General features: G+C 39.5%; 1 protein-coding gene across 12 annotated transcripts in view; it reads right to left on the bottom strand.

Moving 5' to 3' along the window:
* Positions 1 to 24,142, bottom strand: part of UGGT2 (UDP-glucose glycoprotein glucosyltransferase 2) — a 246,604-nt gene that overhangs the window by 10,826 nt on the left and 211,636 nt on the right. For 8 of the 12 annotated variants that reach the window (XM_089303495.1, XM_089303496.1, XM_089303497.1 and 5 more), the window contains 2 exons: positions 16,925 to 17,085; positions 16,173 to 16,287 (listed from right to left, as the gene is read on the bottom strand). In XM_089303495.1, the coding sequence (XP_089159621.1) occupies positions 16,173 to 16,287; positions 16,925 to 17,085 (276 nt within the window). Of the gene's footprint in view, positions 1 to 16,172; positions 16,288 to 16,924; positions 17,086 to 17,845; positions 18,062 to 24,142 lie in introns of all 12 variants that reach the window. The other 4 variants (XR_016212759.1, XR_016212761.1, XR_016212760.1 and 1 more) reach the window with 3 other exon arrangements.

Here is a 24,142-nt window from a genome sequence, read left to right as displayed (position 1 = left end):
TTAAACACGGGGTAGGTGTTTGGTTCAGTGCTTAAGTATGCCCTATACTTCAGTGCCTGGGTTTGCATCCTGGCTCCATTTCTGATTCCAGGTTCTGGACAATGTACACCCTCAGAAATCGCAGATGATATCTCAAGTACCTAAGTTCCTGCCACTCATGAGATTTGAGTTCTGGGCTCCTGGTTTCAGTCTGGCCTACCCCAAGCTGTTGCAAGATTTTGGAGAGTAAATCAACAGATGGAAGATCTCTTTTTATCTTTATCTCTCTTTCACATAATTAAAAACAATTTTAAAATAAGTTAGTTATCCATGACCTAAGAGAACTGACAACACATGTCCAAACCAAATTTGTACACAAATGTTTATAGCTCCATTATTCATAGTAGCTAGAAAGTTGGGAAACAACCCAAATATTCATTACGTGATGAGTAGATAAATGAAATGCTGGGTCTATACAATGGATATTTGTATATAAAAAAACTGAAGTACTGATACATGTTACAATATGGATGGGCCCTGAAAATACTGTGCTAAATGAAAGAAGCCAGACACAAAAGACCTCATAATGTATGATATCATTTATGGGGTATGTAAAGACTAGATAAACTGATAGAGGAAAAAAGTAGATATTTGGTTATATAGGAATTAGGGGAAAGTGTAAGGGGGGAATGTGTGAAATAAGCACCCAAGAATGTGTGAGAACAGAATCAAGTCATAAACAAATTTATCTGTAAGAATCAATGTTCCCCTTAAGATTCATGATCGTGAAGCTAAAATGAAAGAACTTAGCATGAGATGTGTGTGTTTCACCAGCAATTCTGAGTTTCATGAATCAGAGACAATTTTCCCTGTCTTCTAGCTGAAGGTTTTAAGGCTGTATTTACATTTATTTTTCTATATGGAATTTCTATTTGTACAAGCACTATTTGTTGAAAGAACAATTTTTTTAAAAAATTTTTTGACAGGCAGAGTGGACAGTGAGAGTGAGAGTGAGAGAGAGAGAGAGAGAGAGAGAGAAAGGTCTTCCTTTGCCGTTGGTTCACCCTCCAATGGCCGCCGAGGCCAGAGCGCTGCGGCCAGCGCACTGCGCTTATCTGATGGTAGGAGCCAGGTACTTATCCTGGTCTCCCATGGGGTGCAGGGCCCAAGCACTTGGGCCATCCTCCGCTGCACTCCCTGGCCACAGCAGAGAGCTGGCCTGGAGAGGGGCAACCGGGACAGTCCGGCGCCCCAAGCGGGACTAGAACCCAGTGTGCCGGCGCCACAAGGCAGAGGATTAGCCTAGTGAGCCGCAGCGCCGGCCTTGAAAGAACATTTTGACTCCACTACTATTGTCTTTGCTCCTCTATCAAACATGACTTGATTAAATGTACATGTGTCAGCTCTCTGTTCCATGGATCTGTTTGTCAATACCACTTTGCCTTGATTACCACTGCTTTACAGTAAGACTTCAAAGTCTGGTAATATTACTCTTCAATATTAAGTTGGCTATTCTGAGTCATTTCCTTTCCCATGTGAACTTTACAATCAGTTGGTTAACACAAAACAATCTGCTTTAGATTTCCATTGAATTTTGGGTTGTAAAGTAAGTAAAAAGGACATCTTGATAGCAGTGAGTCAGCCTGTCCATGAACATGGAATATCTTTTCATGTGGTTGGTTATTCTGGGATTCCTTTCATCAGATTATAATTTTCCTCATATAGACATTGCACATATTTGGCTAGGTTTAGACCTAAATATTTTGGGGGATGTTAATGTAAATGGTACTGGGTTTTTAATTTTAAATTCTTCTTGTTCATTGCTGGTATATGAAGGCACTTTAAAAAGTTTGTGGAAAAACAGAATTAAAAGATCAGTTCATGAGCCGGCGCTGCGGCTCACTAGGCTAATCCTCTGCCTTGTGGCGCTGGTACACCTGGTTCTAGTCTTGGTCGGGGCGCCAGATTCTGTCCTGGTTGCCCCTCTTCCAGGCCAGCTCTCTGCTGTGGCCAGGGAGTGCAGTGGAGGATGGCCCAAGTGCTTGGGCCCTGCACCCCATGGGAGACCAGGAGAAGCACCTGGCTCCTGCCATCGGATCAGCGCGGTGCGCCGGCTGCAGCGCGCCGGCCGCGGCAGCCATTGGAGGGTGAACAGCAAAGGAAGACCTTTCTCTCTGTCTCTCTTTCTCACTGTCCACTCTGCCTGTCAAAAAAATAAATAAATAAAATAAATAAATCTAAAAAAAAAAAAAAGATCAGTTCATTTTGGTTCAAGAAACTTGAAAAATCTATGCATAGTTTTCCATAATATGCATTTTCTTTGATTGTTTTGAAGATCATTCATATGCATGGATTTCAAAAAAAATTTTATATCCAAACTTATCTTTTAATTCCATTTTCCACAAGCCTTTTCAAGTATGCCTATGCAATGGTTTGGAGGTTGAACACTCCCGAAGAGTCCACAGGTTAAAGGTTTGGACCTCAGTGATTCCAAGATGACTGAATAGAGAAAAGTACACTGATTTTTATACCAGGAACATATCAGAAGAACAGGGGAAAGTCTGGATTCCTGGAAGATAGTTGGTGACAAGTTTTCAGTGAAAAGTATATGGAAAGATTGTACAGACACACAGCATCTTGTGGGACACCACCAGCAACTCCTGAAGCTAGTGGCTGGCAGAGATGCTAGAGGCCATCTTCCCAGAATGCAGTGAGAGGAGTGTGCAGAAGCCCGTGTTTCATTGGTGATCTTACCTGGGGAAGAGACTCATGGTCCCTGCTGATTTTGAGTCCAGGCAAACTGGCAGGGAGCAGGGTGCCTACTTAACTATGAACAGAGGCCACATTGCTTTCTTCCCCTCCCCACAATAAGCTGCCCAGTGACCAGTGGGAGAAGTGTCATCTTCTCAGAATAAGGTGAGTAGAGACTGCAGCAGGCCACATGCTTCTGGTGGATGTTGACAGAGGGAGAAATCCATGGTCCCCACTGATGTTGAGCCTGGGTAGACAAGGTGGCAGACAGGGTGCCAGCCTCACTGAGAATGGTGGGTAACCCAACGAGGGTAACTAGTGGCTGAGGGCTGTCTTCACAGAATGAGGCCAGTGGAGTCTAGTCTGGAGAGTTGGTGGGGGCAGGGTACCTCCACTTCCCTCCTCCCACCAAAGTGCTAGACTCAGGGATGAGGCAGCTCTCTCTTTGGACAGGGAGGCTTACAGGGCACAGAATGGATTCCCTGCAGCCTGTGACTATGCGATAGGCTGGAAATAGGGTGCAGGGTGTGGCTGGGTTTTTGGGCAATTACTGAGCCTGACTCCAGAAGCTCAGAATTTCCTGAGTGCCAGGAATGGACATTGTGGAGGGATCCACACTCACACTATGGAATACAGATTCTTCGTGTGGTTCATGCACCTCAGTTAGTAGGGGTTCCAGCACAGAGAGGTTCATGTTGGCACAGAGAAGGCATAGACAGTGATCAGTTACACCAGCCAGGGAATCATCTCTCCCCTACTGACGACAAAGGTGAGCTACCTTGCATAATTTGGGTGTTACTGTGGACTTTTGCCTCAACCACAAATTCTGGCCAGAGCTCCCTGGTCCTACCTAGCATATGCCTCTGGATATCCCCTGAAGGTATGGGCATCCCACTACTCCCAGAGGCATATTTCTAAGAACAAGGACTTCAGAGGAAATATCAGCAAGTGTTTCTCCAGATGCACAAATGTGAATGTAGTAATACAAGAAACATGAACAAAGAAAGACAATATGACTTTCTAAAAGGAACACAATAATACTTCAGTACTAGACTGTGAGGATGAGGACACTCATGAAATGCCTGAAAAGAAACTCAAAAGAATGATTGTAAGATTACTCAAAAACAGAGAAGCAAACTGAAATAAATCTGTGAATGATATGGATGAGAAATTCTGCCATGAGAGACAGAAATGCTGAAGAAAAATCAAACTGAAATATTAGAAATGAAGAATTCAAGATGTCAAATTAAAAATACAGTGGAAGGCGTGAACACCAGATTCAGTGAAGCAGAAGAGAGAATGTCTGAGCTAGAGACAAAGCTTTAGAAAAAATCTCAGGCCACAAAAAAAGAGAAGAAGAAAAAAAACATATAAAAACTGTTCAGGATCGATGGGTTACCATCAAATGACAAAATATATGTGTCTTAGGCATTTCTGAATGAGTGGAAAAGCAGAATTACTTAGACAAGTTATTCAGTGAAATAAAATTACCTAATTACATCACTTAATTATTAAACTACTCAAAAACAATAGAAAGGAAAGGAATCCTCACAAAGTCCTTCTATCAGGCCAGTATCACCTTATTTTCAAAACTCAAAAAAGATAACAAAAAAGAAAGAGAACTATAGTCTGATATTCCTGATGAACACAGATGTAAAGATCTCAATAAGATTCTAGATAATTGAGTACAGCAACACATCAGAAAGATCATCCACCTGGATGACATGGGATTTATCTCTGGTATGCAGAAATGTTTCAGCATACATACACAGATCAATGTGATATATCACATTAACTGATGAATAAAAACAATATGACAACAAGACTGTCTCAACAGATGCTGAGAAGCATCTGATAAAATACAACATCCTTTCATGATAAAAACTTTAAGCAATTGGAGATAGAAGAAATGTATTTTAACAGTAATAAGGCAATATATGACAAAACCACAGCCAACAGCATATTGAACGGGATAAAGTTGAAAGCATTTCCACTGAGATCCAGTTCCAGACAAGGATGCCCGCTTTCACAGTTGCTATTCAATACAGTTCTGGAAGTTTTAACCAACTTCAGGCAAGAAAAAGAAATCAAAGGAATACAAGTTGGAAGGGAGGAAGTCACATTATCCCTGTTTCCAGATGATATGATCCTACATAGAGGAAACCAAATGACTCCACTCAGAGAGAACTGGAACTCACAAGAGAGATCAGTAAAGTTGCAGGCTATAAAATCAACACACAAAAATCAATAGCCTTTTTATATAAAAATAATACAATGGCTGAGAAAAAACTTGAAGGATCAGTCCCATTCACAATACCTATAAAAATTTGAATACCTTGAAATAAATTTAACTAAGGATGTGAAAGATGTCTGTAATGAAAATTAAAAAACATTAAAGAAACAGAAGATGACAAAAAAGGAAAAATGTTTATGTTCATGCATTCAAAGAATTAGTATCATCAAAAAGTCCGTATTACTGAAACAATTTATAGAGTCAATCAAGATATCAAGTGCATTCTTCTCAGTTCTAGAAAAAAAATGATGCTGAAATTCATATGGAAACACAAGAGACCCCGAGTAGCTAAAGCAATCTTAAACAACAAAATAAAGCTAGAGGCATCACAAAATACCAGATTTCAGGACATACTACAGGTCAGTTATCATCAAAACAGCTTAGTCCCGGCACAAAAATATACATGTAGACCAATGGAATAGATTATAAACTCCAGAAATTAATCCACAAATCTACAGCCAACTAATCTTTGATAAATGAGCTAAAATCACTCCCAATATCTAAAGGATAGTCTTCAACATGATGTTGGGAAAACTGGATCATTGTGTACAGAAGTATGAAACAAGACCTCCTACCTTATACCTTACACCAAAATCAACTCACAATGGATCAAGATCTAAATCTATGACCTGACACCATAAATTTCCTAGAAGAAAACATTGGCAAAACTCTAAGACATTCTGGCATTGGCAAAGACTTCTTGGAAAAGACCCGAGAAGCACAGGCAGTAACAGCTAAAATTGACAAATGGATTATATCAAGCTAAGAAGCTTCTGCATTGCAAAGGAAACACTCAACAGAGTGAGGAGGCAACTGACATAATGGGAGAAAATATTCGCTATCCATTTTTTTTTTTTACATTTTTTTTTGACAGGCAGAGTGGACAGTGAGAGAGAAAGAGAGAGAGAGAGAGAGAGAGAGAGAGAGAGAAAGGTCTTCCTTTGCCGTTGGTTCACCCTCCAATGGCCACCATGGCGGTGCGCTGCAGCCGGCGCATTGCACTGATCCGAAGCCAGGAGCCAGGTGCTTCTCCTGGTCTCCCATGTGAGTGCAGGGCCCAAGCACTTGGGCAATCTTCCACTGCACTCCCAGGCCATAGCAGAGAGCTGGCCTGGAAGAGGGGCAACCGGGACAGAATCCGGCACCCTGACCGGGACTAGAACCTGGTATGCCAGTGCCACAGGCGGAGAATTAGCCTATTGAGCTGCAGCGCCAACCTTCACTATCCATTTGATAAAGGATTAATATGCAAGATTTATAAAAAACTCAAGAAATTCTACAACAAAAGAAACAATCCAGTTAAGAAATGGGCAAAGGACATAATAAGGCACTTTTCAAAAGATCAGATGAAATGGCCAACAGACACAAATGACCAACAGACACATAAAAGGATGCCCAGAATCACTAATCAGAATAATGAAAATGAAAACCACAATGAGGTTTCATGTTACCCCAGTTAGAACAGCTCTCCACCAAAAATCAACAAATCATGTTGATGAGGATGTGGGGGAAAAGGTACCCTAATATAATATTTGTGCAAATAGAGACTAGTACAATCATTATAGAAGACAGTTTGGAGATTCCTCAGAAATCTGAATGTAGACCTACTATATGACCAACCATTCCATTCCTGGGAATTTATCTAAATGAAATAAAATCAGCATATGAAAGTTATCTGTACCCCCATGTTCATTGCAGCTCAATTCATAATAGCTAAGATATGGAATCAATCAGATATCCATCAGCTGATGACTTGATAAAGAAAATATGCTATGTATACTCTATGGAATACTACTTAGCCAGAAAAGGAATGAAACCCTCTCTTTTGCAACAAAATTGATGCAACTGGATAAAAATAAGAGTGGGAATGAAAGAGGGAGGATCTGTACAGATCAGCACACATTCCCACAGACTTATCTCTAAGAGTGAAGCTAAAAACTTGCCATGGGATTCCAAATCTCATTTTGCTGGGTGGCACTTATCCCATCTTACGTGATAAAGTGATCTTATTAAGTATGGAATTGATCATATGGATAGGACCATAAGTCAAATGGATCACATAAATAATACCAAGTGCCTGGTAATAACAATAGATAGAATTACAAAGGAGAGAAAGTTCCAACATGGGAAGCAGTCCACACAACAGACTCATTGAATGACAAGCGCCCTAAACAGCACTCTAATCTTCGAATCAGCCCCTAAGGCATTTGGATCTGACTGAAATTGCCATAAGAGCATTTCAGGCATGGAAAGCCAAGACATAGTGGCAAAAATGGTTCTGCATGAAAGATCTCTGTGAGTGTAACCTCAGTGGAAAGAAGGGGCCATCAAAGAAGGAGGTGCTTTTCTCTGAAGGGAAGAGAGAACTTCCACTTTGCATATGGCACTGTCTATAAACCAACAGATTTTGTGGACTCAAAAGGCTAACATAGCCTTGGCAGTTCATGTCAAGAGCCTCAGGTGATCACTAACATCATAAATAAGAGTGTCAGTTGTTAAATCAACAACAGGAGTCACTGTGCACTTGCTCCCCATGTTTGACCTCTGTCCTTAATGTGGTGTACTATGAGAATTAACAGTAAAACTTGTCTTCAAGCTGTATTTTATACTTTGTGTGTCTGTGTGGGTGCAAATAGTTGAACTCTATACTTAGAGTAGAGTTGGTATTCTGTATATAAAATCAATTAAAAATGAATCTTAGTGGAAAATGGAATGAGAGAGGGAGTAGGAGGTAGGATGGGAGAGGGGGTGGGAGGGAGGGAATGGGAAGAAACACTGTATCTCTAAAAGTTGTATGTTTGAAATTTGTATTCATTAAATAAAAACAAAAAAAAAACGGATGCAACTTGAGACCATTATGCTTAGTGTATAAGCCAGTCCCCAAAAAGAAAAATAGCATGTTTTCTTTGAAATGTGGTAATTAATAAAGAATACAAAAAAATAAGGATGAAACTGACATCTTATGATTTGATTATTGCTTTTAGCCCTTGTTTATACTCCTGTGGAACATGGTCTTTCTACTTTTACTTATGAATATTACGCTAGTAGTTCATTAAACTTGTAATTATAGTCAACTGAAATTACTGCAAAATTAAAGAAAAAAAAGAAGGTAGGAGGGAGGGCTGAGTGAATGAGGAAATTATATTTACCTTCTTAGTTTTGTTTCCATGAAATATATAAAATATGTGCTTTCATTAATAAATTTATTTTTAAAAAGTTTTGGGCCTGTAAGTATTATGTTAATGATGCTAAGTGGGTAGAAACAATCCAATTATGGTGTTGGTGTTTGGAGGTGTGGCCTTTGACAAGTGACTGGATTGGACTGGGTCATTACTGTGGGGTCCCTATGATTACATACTGTTGGCTTTATAAGGGACCACACAGATAAGCATAGACACATATGATTCTTCTTGTCATGTGATATGCTTTGCTGACTCTGGACTCTGTTAGCAAGAATGCTATTACCAGAGGCTGAATGAACTGGACTTGACGAATCCTTAGACTGAACCTTCAAAACTATGGGTCTCTTTTTCTTTCCTAAGTAGTTTGTCTAAGGTATTATAGTAATGAAAATTGATTAATATACTTCTTATAAGAAAATGATTGACTTTTGTATATCAACCCTATATCCTTCAATCATGCTGTAAGCCTTACTATCCCACAGAGTTTTTTGTGGTGGGTTCTTCTGGATTTTCTACATGGATGGTCACTGCCTTTTGCAAACAAACAGCTTTATTTATTCTTTTCAGTCTATATACCTTTTATTTCATTTGCTGGTCTTGTTGCCATTAACTAAGGCCTTTCTCTGGTTTAATTAGATAATTTGGTTTCTAGGTATAAGCTGAAATTATTCATGTGAGACCTAGTTTTCTTCTCTAACAGAGGTACTTAGAGTGCCATTAAGTTATCACTCAGAACTGTTTCAGCTGTTCCACATGATGTACCTCATTATTCAGTTTGCAGAGGCTAAGAAAAACAGCCTACAGTTGGAATATATATTCATGGGGAATGGCGACTGGGTGGCCTTCTTAGTCAGAGGCCCAGAAAGAGAAATATTAGAAGACAAAGACAAGGTATTTTTGGGGAAAGGCTCATGGATGAACCTAAAGGGGTGGTGAAACTGTCAAGATCTTTGAGTATATTAGACATAACCCAGTAAGCATTCAACAGAGGCTAGCACTAAATAAATAAGCAGACAAAATCATGCAGCCTATTGGTATATACCAGCCTTGATGATCAGCTACTGCAATGACACAGCACAACAAAAACATAAATGGAGTAGACATGATGGTAGAGATGGAAACATATGGGCCTGACAGTATGGGCTCCCAGTTACCAACACTGACATAGCTGTTTTTTAAAAAATTATTTTGAAATTTATTTCCATTTCATTTGAAAGACACAGAGGGACAAAGCTTTTCATGACACTGGTTCACTTACCAAATGCCCACAACAGCCAGGGCTGGGCCAGGCTGAAGCCAGGATTCCAAAACGTAATCTGGGCCACTATGTATGTGGCAGAGACCTAAGTCACATGCTTCCATGTGAGCCATCACATGCTTCCTTTGGGATGTACGTTAGCAGGAAGCTGGATTAGAAGTGGAGGAGGTGGGCCTCAAACCAGGTACTACGTTACAGGAGCAATCAGCTGTGTGGTGGCAAGGTGACTGCACTGGACCCTTCTATCCTGGGAGAACACAGATTTCTTCTAAACTGACGCAACCTACATAAACACATTGTGTACATGGTTTTGTTTTTCATTCACAGAAACATAACGCCATTACCCAAAGGATACAGTTGTCCACTGACACAAAATTCTACATAGTATTGTGTTCAACAATACTATGTGCACAACAATACTATGTGTACAATTGTGTACAATTTACAGCAAAGGTAGCATGGGAGAGGGCATATAAACATAAGACCCCATGATCCTATCATTTACTACACCATGTCGAAGATGTTGACTTGCCAGAGCAATGGAATGGTTTGAAGGCAAACCTCATCCTACAAGGGTGAGCTGCCATACTCCAGATACAGCATGATATTCCATCGGGGGTATTCAAAATATTCATGGAGGGGCTGGCGCTGTGGCACAGTAGGTTAATCCTCTGCCTGTGTGCCGGCATCCCATATGGGCATCGGTTCTAGTCCCTCTGCTCCTTTTCCCATCCAGCTCTCTGCTATTGCCTGGGAAAGCAGTAGAGGATGGCCCAAGCCCTTGGGCCCCTGCACCCATGTGAGTAGAACTGGAGAGAAAACAACACTGGAAATCCTACAAGAGAAAGAGGAACACCAGGGACCTGTGTGGAAGGTGTGGATATACAGCAGAAACATGAACACAATGCACATCTGCAGTAGCTGAAGTGGGTGGCAGTTTGGAGACAGAGGTGAGACCGGACTTCAGCAACCTGTGGTGATATAGCTGGAGGGAGGGCATGGTGTGAGTCTGGACTGGAGCCCTGGGGGCTAGCAGTTGCTAGTGGTTGTCTATAGACCCAGTGAAAGTAGAGGGGTCACATTTATGTCACCCCAGCTTTGCCACAACAGTGCCCACTGCCCAGGTGAGAAAGGGCAGGGGCCATTTTGGGTTTGGGCAGGAGCCGCAGAAGACTTGTGCACACACATAGCAACTGGCTAAGACAGGATGACATCTCAGTAGTGTTGGCAGCAGTGGCAGGGAGAGAGTAACATTTGGCCAGTGGCTCTTGTGTACATGTGTGATTCAGAGATTCTAGGGGAAGGAACAATCTGCAGTCCCCATTGACTTTGAGTCTGGCTGGGAGGTGATGGGGCAACTACATCGGATGATGAAGTGCCCACAGAATCCCAAGATCCAGACACCTAGGCGGGGTTGTCTTGGGGAACATCTACCTCTGTTGACTGGACAGGCTGGCAGGGCAGAGAGAAACCTCTGCACCCAGCAACTGTGGAGGCCTTGTGTGCTGAGACTGTGGGGACTTGGTAGTTACATGAGAAGTTGCAGGGTTTAGCTGGGTTTCTGCGCAATAACTGGGTGCGGCTCTACACACTTGGAGCTCCTTGGATGCCTAGAGCAGGTCATTGCAGCGGGAACTGTGCTCACAGTGAGGACTGTATAGATCATTTTTGCTGTTTATATGGTGGCACAGAACACACTGGGGGCTGACACCTGGGCATTGAGATATACTATATCCAACTTGGGTATTATCCTTGATACTCGCCCCACCCTGGAGCACTGAACAGAGCTCCCTGGCTACACTCAGCACACATTTTTGATATTCACTGAAAGTGCAGACATTCCACTAAGCAACAGAGGCATAGCTCAAATATGAAAGCCATCAGAGGAAAAAAGAATTCAACTCCACAAATGCCTAAAAACAAATCCAGAAATTCTAGAAACAAGAATAAGGAAGACACCATGACACCCCTCAAAGGTAAACAACAACATTTCAATATTAGAATGCGAAGATGGAGAAACTGAGGAAATGCCAGAAACGGAATTCAAAAAATTAATCACAAGATTACTCAAAAGCAAGCAGAAGCAAATCCATGCTAAAGAAAACCATACATAACATGAAAATTTTTCCCAAGAAATTGAGATTTTAAAGATAAATCAAAATGAAACATTAGAAATGAATTCAATTGATCAAACATAAAATGTGGTAGAAAGCTTTGACAGCAGACTTGGTGAGGTAGAAGACAGAATATCCAAACTGGAAGATAAATCTTTGGAAATCATAGTTGGACCAAAAAAAAAAAAAAAGAAGAAGAAAATACAAAACATAAAAACAATTTTGGAGATCTATGGGATACCATCAAATGACCCAACATATGGGTCTTAGGAGTTCCTGAAGGTGTGAGAAGAGAACAGAATAGAAAGCCTATTTAGTGAAATAACTACAGAAAACATCCCTAATTTAGAGAAAGAGAAAGGGACAACCAAGTAGAGGAAGCACATAGATCTCCTGAAAGACATGACCAGAAAAGATCCTCACTGGTACACACCATAGTCAAACTTTCCATGGTAAAACATAAAGATTCTGAAATGTGCATGAGAGAAATGTCAGATCACTTTCAGAAGATCTCCAATTAGACTCACAGCTGAATTCTCATCAGAAACCATATAGGTTAGAAGGGAATGGTGAGATATATTACAAGTCTTAAAAGAAAAAAAAAACTGTCAACATAGAATATTGTACCCCGCAAAGCTCTCTTTTACAAATGAAGGTGAAAAAAAGACCTTCCATAACAAATAGAAATTGAAAGAATTTGTCACCACTTGTCCAGCCATGCAAAGGATGCTTAAGGACATATTGCACACAGAAACATACACATTACTATGCAAGAATAAGAAGAGGTCAGTAAAACAAAGAGCTGGTTTTTTGAAAAAAAATTTTTTTAAAACTGATACACCATTAGCCCAACTAACCAATAAAGAGAGAAGACTCAAATCAATAAAATCAAAGATGAAAAATGAAATGTAACAAGAGATACCACAGAAATAAAAAATAATCAGAAATTACTGAAAAGAACTCTAAGCCAACAAATTGGGAAACCTAGAAGAAATGGTAGATTCCAAGACACAATCTACCGAAATTGAATACTGAACACAGAAAACCTAAACAGACCAATAATCAAGACAGAAACTGAATCAGTAATAAAGACTCTCCCAAAAAAGAAAAGCCCAGAACTGGATGGCTTCACTGATGAATTCTAACAGACATTTAAAAAACTAATTTCAATTCTTCTCAAGCTATGCAGAACAATTGAAAGGGAGGGAATCCTCACAAACTCCCATGAAGTCTGCATCACTAATTCCTAAGTCAGAAATAGATACAGCAGAGAAAACTATAGACCAATATCCCTGACAAACATAGATAAAAAAAAAAAACTCTCAGCAAAATATTAGTTAACTGAATCCAACAATACATCAGAAAGATCATTCTCCAGGACCCAAGTAGGATTTATCCCTGGTATGTAAGGAAAGTTCAACATTTGCAAATCAGTAAATGTGATATATCACTTTAACAAATCAAAGAACAAAAAACATATTGTTATCTCAATAGATGAAGAGAGATTAAAAACCTTAAACAAATTGGATATAGAAGGAACATTCCTCAACATAATCAAGACATTTTATGACAAACCATGGCCAGCATCCTAATGAATGGGGAAAAGCTAGAAGCACTCCAGCTAAGATCTGGAACCAGATAAAGATGCCCACTCTCATCATTGCCATTTAATTTAGTCTTGGAAGTTTTAGCTTGAGACATTAGTGTGGTGATATCAGATTTAATATATGAGTTTTTCATTCAGCCAGAGATAAAACTTAGCAACTGTTAATAGAAACATAATGGAAATCAGAACCGTGAATGCAAACAACATTGACCAAAAAGTTGGTACACAATGAGTGTTGGGCCAAGAGTGTAGACCTGAAGAACAGCAACATTAATTTGAAAAGTACAGGAATAGTAGATGACAAAGCAAGAGAAATTACAGAAAAAAAACAGGAAAATCTGGCATGTATTTTGGAAGGCAAGGTAAAGGAGAGAAAGGAAGAAATTTCTCTTCATTCATGTCAAGAAAGGAGAGATCAAGAACATCCATTTCGTATGACAGTGCACATACAGAGGAAACTCACCAGATACTCCGACCTGAGAAAAAAAGATACTCTGATTCAGTTAGACTGGTGGGAATGGAAGTCAACTGTGCATCAGGATTATGGGCAACAATTCTTTAAATGTCATGATGCAATTCTAGGAGAACCCTTCAGGTATTTCCTGAACTTCTTGAAAACTGAGTCACTGCTTTAGTTATCTATAGGCACAGCTGGCTGGTGATATCACAGACTTCCACTTGTATGTCAGTCTAAGAGTTCCTCTTTGTCAAAGTACTAAAAATTTCAAAAAAATATAGTATTATAATCTAAATCTGGCATGTCGCTGGGTTTTACTGAGTACCCTACATCAATTTTCTACCAACTGGCATTTCTACATCAGTTTTTTTTTTTTTTTTTTTTTGACAGGCAGAGTTAGAGAGAGAGAGACAGACAGACAGACAGACAGACAGAGAGACAGGTCTTTCTTCCGTTAGTTCACCCCCCAAATGGCCGCTACAGCCAGTGCACTAGGCCAATCTGAAGCTAGGAGCCAGGTGCTTCCTCCTGGTCTCCCATGCAGGTGCAGGGCCCAAGCACTTGGGCCATCCTCCACTGCCTTCCTAGACCACCCTCCACTGCCTTCCTGGACCACAGCAGAGCGCTGGACTGCAAAAGGAGCAACTGGGACAGATTCCAGCGCCCCAACCAGGACTAGAACCCGGGGTGCCGGCGCCGCAGGCAGAGGATTAGTCTAGTGAGCCAGGGCGCCGGCCTCAACTGGCATTTCTAAAATATCCTATTTTGCATGTACACACACATATATTCAGAATTTTCCTAATTTTCAAGAATGCGTTCTTTTTAATCAGTCCCTTACAGTGTGTTCCCAAGTCATTAATATTTTGACCTGTTGTTTTCCACTTACATGATTTCTTTTTATTTGAGAGGCAGACAGAGTGAGCAAGCTTCTATCCGCTGGTTCACTTCCCAACTGTCCCCAGTGGCCAAGGATGGGCCAGGCTGAAGCTACGAACTGGGAACCCGTCTAGATCTCCCATGTGGTTGGCAGCCACCAACCCACTTGAGACATCAATATTGTATCTCCCAGGGTCTGCACTGGCATTAAGTTAGAATCGGAAGTTGGAGCTGAGACTGAAACCCAGGCACTCCCATACAGGGCACAGGTATTTTAAATGCTAGTGCAAACATGTGCCCTTCCCCCTACTAGATTTTTTTTTAACAAAGGGCCTCAATTTTCTACCTTATCTGAACCTTCAGTTGTATCTTTTCACGTTGTGCTTCCCCCAACCCTTCCTTACTCTATTCTAGTTACACTGGCCTTCTTACTATTCCTCACACATAGGAGACCCACTCCAACCTTTGGACCTGTACATTTGAAAACCTCTGTGGAATCCTGAGAGATATCTGCATGGCCAACATGGATGTTTGCATCTGAAATCCAACCAAGTGTCACTTCAAAGGGCCATATAGGTAATCACTTTACAACTATAAACCTCAACCTATATTCACCATTCTGCAGTATGATGATCTGTTTTTTCCCCAAATATTATTTTTAAATATTATTTTCTTTTTATACTAGAATAAAAAGTACTGAGCTAAATTATTTTTATATCCATATTTTTTAGATATCCCATGTCTTAGGAGACCCGCCTGGCATAGCGGGTATTCAACAGATCTCTGCTAAATAAACATGTACAATTCTAATATGAATAGGGGAAACTAGTAAGGACTCTGGACTGTGGAGCTATTTGTTTCTACTTAAATTGTATAGGGGCCGGCACTGTGGCATAGTGGGTAAAGCCACCTCCTTCAGTTCTGGCATCCCATATGGGCATTGGTTTGAGTTCTGGCTGCTCCACTTCTGATCCAGCTCTCTGCTATGGCCTGGGAAAGCAGTAGAAGATAGCTCACGTTGTTAGGCCACTGCACCCACTTGAGAGACCCAGAAGAAACTCCTGGCTCTTGGCTTTGGATCTGCACATCTCGGGCCATTGAAGTCAATTGGGGAGTGAACCAGTGGGTGGAAGAGCTCTCTCTCTCTCTCTCTCTCTCTCTCTCTCTCTGTACCTCTGTTTCTCTCTCGGTATAATTCTGAATTTCAAATAAATAAATAAAACCTTGAAAAAACTGTATAAACCATTGCAGATTAAATAATGAAGGAATTAATGGCATATGAGAAAAAATGTGTGAGGAGAAAGAAAATTTAAGGCAGTTATGATAGGGCAGGGAATGAATGAAAGGAGTTTGTCTTAAAAGATCACAGACCTATGTAAAGGATAATGGGAGAGAGTGGGGGTATCTAAATGAGACAGGGTATACAGTAGGAAAAAGAGGTTTGAGGACCGAAAAAGTAAAGTCAAAATGTTCACAGCTTTGAAAATACTGAGGCTGAGGCTGAAGCGAAAATGTTATGTACAAATACAGGTATCCAACACAAAACTGTACAAAGTGCAGGATTTTGAAAGAGAAATTGAAAACGTGATTTAGATGTTTACAAGGAATTGCAGCATGCAATGTTTATGTACTTAAATTTATTAATATTTTACTTACCTGATCTAGGTTTGATAGACTGTTTGGATCTTGACTGAGAGCTTGGTACTGGCCCCTGAGCCTGTCACCTGCTGCAATCCTCCTAAACTTCTTCAGATCCACTACATATAAGGCACTGCAAAAATTAATACTTCTTGATAGCCTGTGTTGGTTTTATAGTTTTACTCCCCCAGCAGGCCAGGAAATGTCTACAGTGATGGCATTAATTTAAATTTAGATACCCTATGAGCTAATAATAATGAATCCTTTTATTGCCTCATACTGTTACTAAGGGGTTTGATGTTTGTTATTATTTTGGTAGGATTCATCATCTTCCAGAGTCAACTCAAGTTTTTCCAAATTAACATGAAACTCATGGCTCCACAATATAGTAACAACTCTAAAGATACTATTTTCATTTTGTTATATGGCAAGCCAAGTTTAAATTTTTAGTAGTTGAGAACATGCCCATGAGCTTATCACTGTGGTTTACCTTCTGTGTCAGCTAAGTACCAGCAGGGTAAGCCTAGGCAAGTCACATAAATGCCATATGCTTTAGTTTCCATCTTCAGAAAATGGAAATTAATACTAGTCTCACAAAACATAATTATAAACATTTTATGGGTTAATATATGCAAAGGCTTATAAGAATAACTGGCAGGTAGTAAGTACTATATAATTGGTTGCCATCATTGTACAATTTCCAAGAAAACTGCATGTTGTGATTCCATGCGTTTTTTATTTACTAGATGGTAGAGTATGAATGCTCTTACCTGATATGGTATTTCCTTCTTAAAAGATGTGATGCCCAGTATCCTGTTTTCCAGAAACGATATCCATCCATGTCAGTGCGGCTATCACAGAAGGGAGTGTACCCATAAGGAGCTCCATCCAGATCAAAATCTCGAAGTTCCTTTAGATCATGTCTCACAATCTAAATAATTGAAATAGCATATCTAATGATGACTGTAAAAATAACAAAACTTACTTTATAGGAATTTCAAATAATTTATTTTTTTATCATGGAGAGACAGAGACCCATTTTATCCAGAGTGATTTCACATAGCATAAATTTTTGCAATTTTAGTTTTTTCCTTTTGCTCTTACAGACTGTAAGAACCCAAAAGTTTATATTCCTAATCTCCTAATCTTTATGAGAGTAGTCATTCAGATCAATACCATTGCTGTATCATTTTCAAGCAAAATATCTTATATAAATATATTTTAGGTAAGGGTCACATACTACTCAAGTGTACAGCTCTTGGTTTCTTAAAGTATAAATTAATAATTAAAAACCATTTTTATGTTAAATCTCCATTATTATGTATTGGCAAATACTAGTTTCAATTAAAGAAAAATTTCCTGATCACTCTAAATAACCTTACAATATAAGTTTTTTTTTAAATAGGCTCAAGCCTGGTATAAAAATATCTGAGGTTGGGGGGAAGATAGGAGAATGAATTATTTACTATATTTGGAAATGCTTACTTCATCATCTACATTTGACTGTTTTCTTGGTAAAACTTTTTCATTAATATAAAGAAAACAGATTTTATAGGTATAATTCTAAGATAACCACACAAACCTCCTTTCCTCACTTCTGCCCTCAACCCCCATCCTTCCTTTTTTAATTTTTACAAAAAGGTAATTTTAAAAAAATTTTTATTATTTTTTTAAGATTTTTATTTACTTACTTGACAGGTAGAATTACAGACAGTGAGAGAGACAGAGACAGAAAGGTCTTCCTTCCATTGGTTCACCCCCTAGATGGCTGCAATGGCCGGAACTACGCTGATCTGAAGCCAGGAGCCAGGAGCCAGGAGCTTCTTCCCAGTCTCCCACGTGGGTGCAAGGGCCCAAGGACTTGGGCCATCCTCTACTGCCTTCCCAGGCCACAGCAGAGAGCAGGACTGGAAGAGGAGCAACTGGGACTAGAATCCGGCACCCATATGGGATGCCAGCACCGCAGGCAGAGGCTTAACCTAGTGCGCCACCACGCCAGCCCCAACAAAAAGGTAATTTCAATCTACTCTATAATCAGAGGCTAAAGCATCACTAACCATAATATCCAACATGTAAAAAAGTAGAAAGACCGCAGTCCCACAGGAGTATAAACAAGGCTAAAAACAATTAAACCACAAGATTTCAATTTCATTCCTATATACTTCTTTGTACTCTATATAAACTACCACATATTAGAAAAAAACATATGACATTTATCTTTTTGGGACTGGCTTCTTTAACAAAGCCTAATTGTTTCTAGTAAGATCCATCTTGTTGTAAAAGAATTTCATTCTTTTCTATGGCTGAGTATTATTCCATAGTGTATATACTCCACATTTTCTTTATCCAGTCATCAGTTGACAGACATCTGAGCTAATTTCATATCTTAGCTATAGTGAATTGAACTGGCATAAACATGGGGTTTTTTCTTTCATATGCCGATTTCATTTCTTTGGGGTAAATTCCCAGGAAGGGTGGGTCATATGATGTATTTATTTTTAGAGTTCTGAAGAATCTCCATACTGTCTTCTGTAATACTGTACTAGTTTATAGTCTCACCAACAGTGTGTTAGGGTACCTTTCTCCTACATCCTCACCCGTATTATTTTTTGATTTTTGGATAAGAGCCATTTTAACTGGTGTGAGGTAAAACCTCATTGTGGTTTTTATTTACATTTCCCTGATGGCTAGTGATCCTGAGCATTTGTTGGCCATTTGAATTTCATCATTTGAAAAATGTCTGTTCATGTCTTTGCCCATTTCTTAATTGGACTGTTTGGTTGTTGTTGAGTTTCTTGAACACTTTATAGATCCTGGTTATTAATCCTTATCAGTTGCATAATTTGCAAAACATTTTCTCCCATTCTGTTGGTTGCTTCTTCACTCTCTTGATTGTTTCCTTTGCAGTACAGAAGCTTCTTAGCTTGATGTAAACCCATTTGTCAATTTTGTCTTCATTGCCTATACTTCTGGGTTTTATTCCAAGAAGCCTTTGCCTATGCCAATGTGTTGCAGAGATTCCCCAATGTTTTCCTCTAGTAATCTGATGGTATCAGGTTACAGATGCAGATTCTTGACCCATTTATTTGATGTTTGTATAAGGTATAAGATAGGGGTCTTGTTTCATACTTCTGCAAGCGTAGATTGAATTTTCCCAAATTTGTTGAAGAGACTGTCCTTTCTCCAGGGACTGATTTCAGCTCATTTGTCAGAAATTAGTTGGTTGTAGATGTGTGGATTAATTTCTGGGATTTCTACTTTGTTTCAGTTTGTTTATTTTTGTGCCTGTACCAAGGCGTTTTGATTAAAACTTCTCTGTGGTATATCTTGAAATCTGGTATTGTGATGCCTCCGGCTATATTTTTGTTGTTTAAGATTGCTTTAGCTATTTGGCACCTCTTGTATTTCCATGAATTTTAATACAGATTTTTCTAGCTCTGAGAATGTTGTTGATATCTTGATTAGAATCACATTGATTCTGTGAATTACTTTTGGTAGTATGGACATTTTGATGACAGTATTGCTTTCAACCTATGAACATGGACTATTTTTCTATTTTTGCATGTCTTCTTCAATTTCTTTTATATTTTATAATATTCATTGTAGAGATATTTCATCTTCTTGGTCAAATTTATTCCAGGGTATTTAATTTTTTGTAGTTACTGTTACTGGGCTGATCTTACAAGTTTCTTTCTTAGCCATGGCCTTTTCTGTGTATACAAAGACTACTAATTTTTCTGTGCTGATTTTATATCCTACAACTTTACCAAACTCTCTTATTAAGAGTTCCAATAGTCTGTTAGTGGAGTATTTTTGTTCGTCAATGTACAGACTCATGTCATCTGCAAACAAGGATAATTTGACTTTCTCTTTTATAACTTGTATCCCCCTTTGATTTTCTTTCCTTGCCTAATGATGCTGGCTAAAATTTCCAGAACTATGTTAAATAGCAACAGTGAAAGTGGGCATTCTTTTATGATTCTGTATCTTAGTGGAAATGCTTCCAACTCTTTCCCATTAAATATGATGAAGGCTGTGGGTTTGCCATGTATTGCTTTGATTGTGTTGAGGAATGTTCCTTCTATACCCAATTGACTGAGGTTTTTATCATGAAAGGATGTTGTATTTTATCAGATGCTTTCTCTGCCTCTATTGAAATAATCATATGGTTTTATTCTTCAGTCTGTTAATATGATGTATTACATTGACTGATTTGCATATATTGAACCATCCCTGCATACCAGGCATAAATACCACTTGGTTCAGGTGAATCATCTTTGGATGTGCTGTTGTATTTGATGAGCTAGTATCTTGTTGAGGGTTTCTGCACCATGTTCATTAGGGATATTTGTGTGTGTGTGTGTGTGTGTGTGTGTGACAGGCAGAATGGACAGTGAGAGAGAGAGACAGAGAGAAAGGTCTTCCTTTGCCATTGGTTCACCCTCCAATGGCTGCCGCGGCCGGCACACTGCGGCCGGCGCACCGTGCTAATCCGATGGTAGGAACCAGGTACTTACCCTGGTCTCCCATGGGGTGCAGGGCCCAAGGACTTGGGCCATCCTCCACTGCACTCCCTGGCCACAGCAGAGAGCTGGCCTGGAAGAGGGGCAACCGGGACAGAATGTGGCGCCCCGACTGGGACTAGAACCCGGTGTGCCAGCGCCGCAATGCGGAGGATTAGCCTAGTGAGCCGCGGCGCCAGCAGGGATATTTGTTTACTATTCTGTTTCTTTGTTGTATCTTTATCTGGTTTTGTAATTAAGGTGATGCTGGCCGCATAGAAGAAGTTTGGGAGATTTTCCCCCTTCCAATTATTTTGAATAGCTTGCGGGGAATTGGGATTATTTCTTCTTTAAAAGTCTGGTAGGCTGGCACCACGGCCCAAAAGGCTAATCCCCTGCCTGCGGCGCTGGCACACCGAGTTCTAGTCCCAGTTGGGGTGCTGGATTCTGTCCCGGTTGCTCCTCTTCCAGGCCAGCTCTCTGCTGTGGTCTGGGAGTGCAGTGGAGGATGGCCCAAGTCCTTGGGCCCTGCACCCGCATGGGAGACCAGGAGAAGCACCTGGCTCCTGGCTTCAGATCAGTGTGGTGTGCCAGCTGCAGCACGCCAGCCGCAGTGGCCATTGGAGCCGCAGTGGCCATTGGGGGGTGAACCAACGGAAAAGGAAGACCTTTCTGTCTCTCTCACTGTCCACTCTGCCTGTCAAAAATAAAAAAAAAAGTCTGGTAGAATTCAGCAATGAAGCCATCAAGCCCCTGGCTTTTTTTTGTTGGGAGGGTCTTTATTACTGATTCAATATCTGTCTTGGATATAGGTGTATTTAGTTTTTGTTTTCATGACTCCATTTAGGTAGATTGTATCTTTCCAGAAATCTATCCATTTCTTCGAGATTTATTAATTTCTTGGTAATACCTATTTGTAGTAATTCCTGATAATACTTTTTATTTCTGTGCTATCCAATGTAACATTCACTTTTTCATTTCTGATTTTATTAATTTACATCTCCCTCCCTTTTATTTTTTGGATAGTTTGGTCAATGGTGTATCAATTTTGTTTAATTTTTGAAAAAACCATTTCTTCATCACACTTTTGTATTTTTTGTTTAATTATATTTATTTCTTCTTTAATTTTGATTCTTCTTTCCTCCTACTGAATTTTGGTTTGGGTTTTTTTTTTTTTTTTTTCTAGGCCCTTAAGATCCATTGTCAGATCATTTATTTCATGCCTTTCCAATTTCTTGATGTAGGCATCACTAGCTATAAACTTCTCTCTTAACACTGTTTTTGCTGTATCCAATAAGTTTTTTTTTTTTTTTTTTGACAGGCAGAGTGGACAGTGAGAAAGAGAGACAGAGAGAAAGGTCTTCCTTTGCCGTTGGTTCACCCTCCAATGGCCGCCGCGGCTGGCACGCTGCGGCCGGCGCACTGTGCTGATCCGATGGCAGGAGCCAGGAGCCAGGTGCTTTTCCTGGTCTCCCATGGGGTGCAGGGCCCAAGCACTTGGGCCATCCTCCACTGCACTCCCTGGCCACAGCAGAGAGCTGGCCTGGAAGAGGGGAAACCGACACAGAATCTGGCAACCCGACCGGGACTAGAACCCGGTGTGCCAGCGCCGCAAGGCGGAGGATTAGCTTAGTGAGTCGCGGTGCCAGCCCCCAATAAGTTTTGATATGTTGTGTTGTCATCTTCATTCTGCTCTAGGAATTTTTGATTTGCCTTTTGATTTCTTCTATGACTCACTGTTCATTCAGGAATGTGTTGTTCATTCTCCATGTATTTGCACATTTTGTAGAGTTGCTTATGTTGTTAACTTCCAGCTTTACTCATTCCATTTTGTTCAGAAGAGATACTTAGTGTGATTCCAATTTTTTAAAAAAATTCTTGAGACTTGCTTTATGGCCTAGCATACAGTTTCATCTTAGAGAAAGTACCATCACTGTTAAAAGGAATGTTTATTATGCAATAGTGGGATTAAAATGTTCTGCAGATATCAATTAGGTCTATTAGGTGTGTAGTATAGATTAACTCTATTGTTTCTTAGCTGATTTTTTTTTACCTAGTTGTTCACTGATGGAAGTTGTGTGTTGAATTCCCCCATTATTACTGTATTGGAGCCTATGTCTCCCTTTAGATCCATTAACATTTGTTTTAAATAGCCAGGTGCCCCACTGGGTACATATACATTTATGGCTGCTCCTGCTTGTTTTTGCTTTCTGCTAGCATAGAATTTCTTTTTCCATCCTTTTACTCTCAGTCTGTGTGTAGTTTTGTCAGTGAGGTTTGTTTCTTGAAGACAACATACAGATGAACCTTGTTTTTAATTATTCAGCCAGTCCATATATTTTTATTGGAGAATTTAGGCCATTTACATTCAAGGTTAATATTGAAAAGTATTGGCTCCATTTTTTCCATGAATACTTCTATTGTTTCTTTGGACTTCCTTTGTAACTTTACTAGAAGTTTTTCTGTCTTCATATTCTTTTGTAAAGATGACTATCTTTCTGTTTCTGTGTATAGCACATCCTTAAGTACTATTTTATGGCTAGAGAGGCAGTGACAAAGTCTTTCAATTTTTGTTTTTTTTTTTGGAAGGTCATTATTTTTACTTTCATTTATAAATGAGAGCTTTGCAGGATACAGTTTTCTGGGTTAACAATAATTTTCTGTTAGGACTTGGACTATGTTTCTCCATTTTCTCCTTGATTGTAGGGTTTCTGATGAGAAATCAGTTACCACCCTAACTGGAGATCCGTTAAAGGTAATCTGACATTTCTCTCATGCACATTTTAAAACCTTATTTTACTTTTGAAAGTTTGATTACAATGTGTCACAGTGAAGATCTTTCTTGTCCATGTCTATTATTAGAGTTCTATGTGTTTCCTGTTGTTGGATGTCCCTATCTTTCTCCAAATTAGGTAAGTTTTCTGCTAATATTTCACTGAATAGTTCTTCTAACCCATTCTCTTTTACCACACCTCCTGGGACTCCTAAAATACATATATTTGGTCATCTGATAGTATGCAATAAACCTTGAACACTGTTTTCAGTTTTTCTACTTTTCTTCTTCCTCTTCCTCTTCCTCTTCTTCTTCTTTTTTTTTTTTTTTGTCCGAGAGAGTTCCTAAGACTTGTCTTTTAGCTCGGATACTCTTTCTTCTGCCTCAACAAATCTGTTCAGGTTTTCCACTGTACTGTTTTAATTTGACATATTGAATTCTTCATTTCTAATATTTCAATTTGATTTCTCTTTAAAATATCTATCTCCCAGTAGAATTTCTCATACATGTACATATTTCTGAACCTTATATATTTGCTTCTCTATGTTTTTGAGTAATCTTATGAACACTCTTTTGAATTCCTTTCAGGCATTTCATCAATCTTTTCAAGTATTGTTATGTTCCTTTTGGTGAGTCATATTGTCTTCTTGTTCATGCTTATTACATTTCTACATTTATTTTTTAGCATCTGTGGAAACTTGTCGGTTTTCTCC

Source organism: Oryctolagus cuniculus, chromosome 9 (assembly GCF_051225735.1).
Source record: "Oryctolagus cuniculus isolate XC-2025 breed Fujian yellow rabbit chromosome 9, ASM5122573v1, whole genome shotgun sequence".
NCBI classification, from domain to species: Eukaryota; Metazoa; Chordata; class Mammalia; order Lagomorpha; family Leporidae; genus Oryctolagus; species Oryctolagus cuniculus.
This window is presented reverse-complemented; position numbering and strand designations above follow the sequence as displayed.